This window comes from Sorex fumeus, unplaced genomic scaffold (assembly GCF_029834395.1).
Source record: "Sorex fumeus unplaced genomic scaffold, SorFum_2.1 ptg000030l, whole genome shotgun sequence".
Taxonomy (NCBI): domain Eukaryota; kingdom Metazoa; phylum Chordata; class Mammalia; order Eulipotyphla; family Soricidae; genus Sorex; species Sorex fumeus.
The window spans coordinates 15104798-15112437 of NW_026606087.1; the positions used below are offsets into that span (position 1 = coordinate 15104798).

The 7640-nt window shown below is 35.7% G+C and overlaps 2 protein-coding genes across 2 annotated transcripts; one reads left to right on the forward strand and one right to left on the reverse strand.

Moving 5' to 3' along the window:
• The first annotated feature begins 2082 nt into the window (after positions 1-2082).
• On the forward strand, positions 2083-3024 carry LOC130025349 (olfactory receptor 51G2). Its single transcript, XM_056116306.1, has one exon. It carries the CDS (start codon positions 2083-2085, stop codon positions 3022-3024), a length of 942 nt encoding a protein of 313 aa, XP_055972281.1.
• A 3656-nt stretch (positions 3025-6680) lies between these two features.
• On the reverse strand, positions 6681-7640 carry LOC130025475 (olfactory receptor 51T1). Its single transcript, XM_056116411.1, has one exon. The coding sequence runs from the start codon at positions 7635-7637 to the stop codon at positions 6681-6683; it is 957 nt and encodes a 318-aa protein (XP_055972386.1). The 5' UTR covers positions 7638-7640.

A 7640-nucleotide genomic window follows, 5' to 3' on the forward strand; every position in this document is an offset into this window, starting at 1 on the left:
TTTTATCTAATAACTGTTTTTGAGTTTTTAAATTTATTTATATTTTTATTACATTTCAGTTTGTTCTCAGAAGCAGAAACCTATAACATATATCTGTATTTTGTGCCCAATTAAGGTTCCAAGGTTACAGACAAATGAGTTTTCAGTATATAAAAAGCAGACCCTACAGTTAATACATAAATATGAGTGAGGACATATCAAAGGAACATTTATTTGCTGGTGCTCTGCTCAGACAGTCTGACTAGGACTTTCTTTCTTTCTCTCTTCTTCATTTTTTATCTAACAATTTTTGAAATAAATAATTTAAATATTGTAGAATTTCAGAAGTATAGTCTATTGTTTTTGTATGTGCTTGTCCATCATACCCACCACTCACAATACCCACCACCAAAGTTCCAATATCATCTCACCAACCAGAAAGACACTACCTTTTCCCCGCTCCTCCCTTTTTGCTACTGTGAACTTCTGTAAGTTTCATTCAATCTAAAAGCTTTTTTGCCATTTTACTTGCATTATTTATTTAACATATAAGTTGACTCATCTGGTAATTGTCTTTCATTCCCTTAGTATTTCACTTAGCATCATCATCTTAGTTTTTTTGTCTCAAATAGCACAATTTTATTTTTTTCGAGTTGTAGACTATTAGTCCATTTAAGCTTTTTTTTATCCAATCATCTGTTAACGGACAGACTATCTTCTACTCCTGATTTGGGCTATTATAAATAATATTTTATACATATAAATACAAATATCTTTAAATTAATGTTTTAATATCCTTTGGATAATTGCCTAGGAACTGCACCAATTTACACTTCTACCAACAGTATATCAGGGTTTGTTGTTTTGTTCTCCACATATTTAGTATCACTACCTCTCGAAATCTTTAAGCAACAGATCATTCTAGTATAAAGTGATAATTAATTATAGTTTTGATAACTTCTCAAATAATAAGAAACTTTGAGTATTTTTCTAGTGAATGTGGCCTAACAAAATACTCTCAATAGAATGCAATTCATAGAATATTTTAAGGAAATAAAATATGTATCAAATAAAAGTAGCTAACTAAATAAAAAAATCTTCAGTTACGCATGAAAATGTTACCTAGCTTACCCTGTAAACCAAGTCACATCCAAAGCACTACCATTACAGAGATAAACAAAGTAAAGTTCTTGTCTCTTGTGAGTTTACATACTTAGTAGAGTTATTAGTTAGGAATGAAAGATCATTACTCTGACAGTTAGAAGACATCTGTTAGCGTCTGAGAACTCCCTGGTAATATTTTACTCCTGAGTTTTTATTTCTTTGTATACAGACAAATGAACACTCCCAGTACCATTGCCTTTTGGTCTATGGACTCTGTTTGATTTGTGACTGGTGTGTGAGCATGGTCCTGTTGCTTCTCTCTCAACTAATACCTGAAAGTGGAAAATTGAGTCAGCAAAGGTAAGTATAGCCAATAAAAATAGTGAAGACACTCTTACATCTTAGCCAGAAGGACAAGGAGAACAATTAAAGGAACTGAGATTTGTTGATATAAAATTAAAGATCCTAGTAAAAGTTATGATTTATAGTGGTAGAATAGAACAAAACACAGTGCATGAGAGGGAAACAATTTGATTTCCCATGAATTTACTTCCACTCCATCATAGTTTCCAAAAATTTCAAGCCTATTGAAATGCTTATAGGGAAAGGAAGCCTGATTTATGCTTTCCAGATAGGTCAGAGGTGAGTGAAAATATGAAGGAATCACATAATATATCCAACTAACTATCTTAGTTTCTAGCAGTCTTATAACCTTAGCAAGTCCTTTTATACCTGCAGGTCTTTACTTTCTCATCAAAACACTGAGACAAAAATACATGGATAAAATAGATTAAAATGCATTCTGTAAAAAAAAAAAAAAAAGTTCAGCGGAACTGCAAACAGAAGCAATGATTTCCTTAGGAACTTCAAAGTTCTAGATGTATTTGAGTCTCATGCTTTTTTCAAATTTCTTTCCAGGTTCAGCCTATAGCATTTCTTCACCTTATTTCAGAGATTTTTGAGCAACCATATCCCCAAACTCCCACTTCTTTTACCACAATGACACTGGAATACTTTAAAAATAGCAGCAGCATTTCCTCTACCTTCCTGTTGAGTGGCATACCTGGACTAGAGCACCTACACATCTGGATCTCCATCCCATTGTGCCTTATGTATCTCATCTCCATCCTGGGAAACTGTACGATTCTTTTTATCATTAAAACAGAGCCCTCACTCCATGAACCTATGTACCTCTTCCTATCCATGCTGGCTCTGACAGATCTGGGTCTTTCTCTTTGCACCCTCCCTACTGTGTTGGGTATTTTTTGGATTGGTGCACGAGATATTGGACATGATGCCTGCTTTACTCAGTTATTTTTCATCCATTGCTTGTCTTTCCTGGAGTCTTCTGTGCTACTATCAATGGCCTTTGACCGCTTTGTGGCTATCTGTCGGCCCTTGCACTATGCTTCCATTCTCACCAATACTGTCATTGGTAGGATTGGTCTGGCTTCCCTGGGGCGCAGTGTAGCTCTAATTTTCCCATTGCCCTTTATGCTCAAAAGGTTCCCCTATTGTCACTCCCCAGTCCTTTCACATTCCTATTGTCTCCATCAGGAAGTGATGAAATTGGCCTGTGCAGACATCAAAGCCAATAGCATCTATGGCATGTTTGTCATTATCTCCACAGTGGGTGTAGACTCGGTGCTCATTCTCTTCTCCTATGCTCTGATCTTGCGTACTGTCATGTCCATTGCTTCTAGGACTGAGAGATTCAAAGCTCTTAACACCTGTGTTTCCCACATCAGTGCTGTACTCCTCTTCTACACACCCATGATTGGCTTGTCTGTCATCCACCGCTTTGGGAAACAGGCACCTCATATAGTCCAGGTGATCATGGGCTTTGTGTATCTTCTAGTCCCTCCCCTGATGAACCCCATTGTCTATAGTGTGAAGACTAAACAGATCAGAGATCGAATAACTCACGCCTTTTGCTGCTAGCTAGAGCTGGTTTTTGAGGCACTATTTCCACTAATACAGAGAAAATATATTTCACAAGATTCTTATTCTGATATATGTTGGGAGAGGTAATGAATACAATGCAGTATGATGTGATAGATTGTATTTTTCAAAAAATTACTCCAGAAATATTATTAATATTACATTCTCTTTCATAAATTTGCCATTTATCTAAGAATTACAATCTATTTCTTCTTCAATTGTAACTTGAAAGAACTTTGTATTGCCTTAATGAATTAGATATTGTAGAAATGACCCTATAAGATTTTCAAAGCTAAGTCATAAAAGATTATATAACTTCCATTGGCATTCCCTCTCTATCTCCTTCTTTACTGTTCCTGTTCCTATATTTTGTCAATAAGTTTCAGTCAATTATTTCTTTTTGGACCCAGGAACTTAAAAATAGAAAGCCCAGACCATGTGAAGATAACAGATACAGGTGTCTCATTCAGTAAGTTTAGCAAATATCTTAGATTGAACTGGAACTTTAGTAAACAACGAGGGAATAATTCTTTAAGTTATTTTCGTCTCTAAGTACCCAGTCATTCCAACAGGCACTCTATGAAGCATGCAACATTACTTAGCACACAGTCTAATTTGCAGGTTTTCAAGTAAAACTAATGCTTTTTAAGACAAAAAAAATTGTAAAGATTTATTACAGGATAAAACTGTGAGCTATATCTTTCTTTAGTTTGGGGAAAAGAGTTTCAAGAAATGTTTTTCTGAATTGACCAGGATAGAAGAGTCATGTAGAAGTTAGGGAAGAATTGATAATAGATGCAAAATTTCTTTCTAGTTTGAAGAAACAACATGTGCTATTGAAACTCACATGACTACAGATAAAAATTTATTTTTAGAATAATAATTGTCAATATAGTATTTGTCATTTGAGCTTAGAGGCATTAATGAATAAAACAGACCTATGCTGTCAAAGATAACTTAGAATATCTAAATCGAAGGAGGAGAATATGCTTCTGCACATTTTCATATAAACACAAGAAGGGGGATTACAGAGTGCCAAAGATAAAATCTCAATGAGGTGACTTACATGGAGTCAGTTTATATGTCTAGAAGCTTACAATCTGATGATGAAAAATACAAGTAAATAACTGCATCACCAAGTAAAATATGAAACTTACAGCTCCAAGTATAAGTGAACAAAAATAAATGAATGGAAATTATCAATTTCTAGAAAAAAGTCAAGTTTAGCATAAATATTGTTTGATAGAGAATAGCAAATAATATCAAGCAAATAAGCAGTGAATTTCAACGTACAATAACATCCTAATTTTTAACATGCACTTGTGCACATATAGTTTCTAGTCAATGGGATTGTGACTGATTAATATTTTCTGTGTTTGTCATCATACTGACAAAACTTCAAGATATTATGTGATATGTGTATAAAATATTATCAGAAAAATCTCTAAGTATGTTAAATGAATTTGGGTCTTCTGTACTTTTGCATTATAGTTGTGTTTAATCCTGTTGAAGTGATAGAAAACCAACTAGATTTATTCAGCAGCAGCTAAAAAGTGTAAAATTGAAATTCAAAATACTTAATTACATTATAATGAGGTATAATGACATAACCACAGCTACATAAACACAAGAGAGTTTCTGGCTATAATTCTGGTCTTAAAACCAGAAAATCTGTGTTTTGTCTTCATTTATAGTGCTTTCTGAATGAACATACACAGGTTTTTATCCACTTAAAATGTTGTTTATTGCTGCACACCTGTTTAAGAAACACCAGAAAAATATCAAAGGCATTTGAATATACAATATATAGGAGAAGCCATGCAAATGATTTTAACTATAAATTATAAGTGGATATAGCTTTTCATTAGGAGATAAAAAAATTAAGATTTGAGTTTGCAGTTATTTTTATCATGCATTTACTAGGTAAATAGAAATCTGAGGCAAACAAACTGGAGTTAAGAAAGGCTCTTTACTATCTGCCAAGAATACGAGGTTGTAAGGAAAGGAGATAAGTGCCTTGGATAAGAGTATCTGCTGGGTCAACAATGGTGGGCTCAGTATTCAACCTGAAGGCGGGAGGAGGAGCCAGTGCTGAAAGATGGGAGAGGGCTATGTATGAAACCTTATTAGTAACAGTACTGTAAAACATAGTACCAAAAGTCATTTAAAGAAAACTGTCTCTCATAGAGGCAGGTTGGTGGACGAGAGAAATTGGGGTAGGAGGTACATTGATAAGGGAAGCAGACACTGGTGAAGGGATTGGTGTTAAAACATCACATGTCTGAAATCAAGTCATGAGTAACATTGTAACCACAATGACTAGCACTGTAGCACAGTCCTGTTGTTCATGGATTAGCTAGAGCAGGCACCAGTAACATCTCACAACAAATTGTGAGACTTGTTACTGTTTTTGGCATATTGAATAGGTCGCGGGGAGCTTGCCAGGCTTTGCCATGCGGGTGAGATACTCTCGGTAGCTTGCTGGGGTCTCCGAGAGAGGTGGAGGAATTGAACCCGGGTCGGCCATGTTGGCCATGCGCAAGGCAAATGCCTTACCCACTGTGCTATCTAGCTCAGTGGTAGAGCATTTGACTGCACAATGACTAAATAAAATTAAATTTAATTTAATAAACAAATAGTATATTTTGAGTCTACTGTGCCTAGACATGAGTTATCCTTTGTAGAAATAAAGTTTTGTTTGTTTGTTTTAATTTACTCTGTGGGAAAGAAAAGTTAGGAAAATTTTCACATCATGCCCTGAGGTTACTTCAACAAAAAAACAAGTATTGTTAATTAAAGTAGTAAGAAAATCCTATTTAAAAGTTTAAAGTAGCAATGAGAATGGGTTCAAGGGGATTCAGGTACATTAAGTAAAAGCTCTGCTAAAGTTAAGTAAACACCGCAGGGCATGGTATAATCAGAAAACAGGTAAGTCATGGGAAAATTAATGAAAGAAAATAAATGGTTTTATATATTGAACTCTGTAGAGGTATAGGAATAATGGTTGAAACTAGAGAAGCTTCACTTTTGCTGGAGAGAAAGGGTATTTAGTCTAGAGAATCCAGGAGTGTATATGTAAGAAGATGGAACTCTAGAGGTCACACTTGGAACTGAAATTAGTGTATAAACATTTCCCAGTTTTAACTTAAACATCTCTATGAGTGTATCATTTTACACACATACAATTTTGACTTATCAGCTCAAGGAAAAATATTCTCATTGACTCCTGGAAAATATTAACACAGAAATAAATACATTTGTCTAGTTAAATGCAGATATAAAATTATTGTGATTTGTATACACACTTTCTAAAACTTGTCATTTTTTAAGCAGATAGTTATTCACCTGGAATAAAAATCTTTTCATGCACAACTGACCAATGTAATGTGCTCATGAGTCCATATATTTAGAATCTTTGTAAGATACATACAGAAATTATTTGGTTTTGAATTTTTAGTAATTCAAAATTTTCATGATACTAAATAAGATGGGTCAAAAATTTTGATAAGCTTAAGGAGTAACTGTTTTCTTCTCCTATAATTTACTTGGAACAGTCTCAGCAACATAAATGACATTGACCCATATCATCTTTCCCATTAAGCATAATTAATACACTGGCAATTTCTCTCCTTCAAGCTGTTCTTTGATATGGGCCTTCACATGCTGGACCCATGCACTCTTTTTGAATGGAGGAGTTGGAACATAGCCCGGCGAATTGTCTTGGTCTTCAGACTGTAAATAACAGGGTTCAGTACCGGTGGTAAGAGCAAGTAAGTATTGCCCAAAATGCTACAGATCATCCTTGGGGTTGAGTTGAGGAGACGGTGTGTCAGAGACAAGCTGATCATTGGCACATAGAAAATGGTGACAGCACAGATGTGACAGACACAGGTACTGAGAGCTTTTTGCTGCTTTTTGGGAGCTACAATGCTCAGGACAGTACGGAGAATCAGGACATAGGAGAAAAGAATGAACAATAAGTCAGTGCCAGTGAGATACAGTTGAAGGAACATGCCAAAAAAACTGCTGATCCAGGCATTAGAGTGTGTGTATTTGATCATATCTGGATGGTAGCAAAATGGATGGGAAAGTTCTTTGCCTCCATGGAAAGATACGTTCCTTAGAGCTAGAATCATGGGAAACATAAAAACCACTTGCCGTATGCAAATGACTAGTCCAATCACCATGATTATCATGTCTGTGAGGATGGTGGCATATTTCAGTGGGTTACAGATAGCCATGAAGCGGTCAAAGGCCATGGCTACCAGCACTGAGGACTCCAGGAAGGAGAAGGCATGGACAAAGAACATTTGAATGAGACAGGCTTTTAAGCTGATCTCCAAGACGTGAAACCAAAGTACTCCGAGCACAGTGGGGAGAGTTGAGACGGTCAGACACAAATCAACAGCTGATAGCATAGAAATGAAATAGTACATGGGCTTGTGGAGACGCCTCTCAATAATGATGACATACAAGACCATGCTGTTTCCCAGGAGGGCAACGGAATAGAGACAGCAGATAGGGATGGAGATCCAGACAGTAGCAGGTTCCATTCCAGGGATTGCAGTGAGGAAGAAGTTGGAGGAAGAGGTCGTGTTATTGAAAATGACCATGGT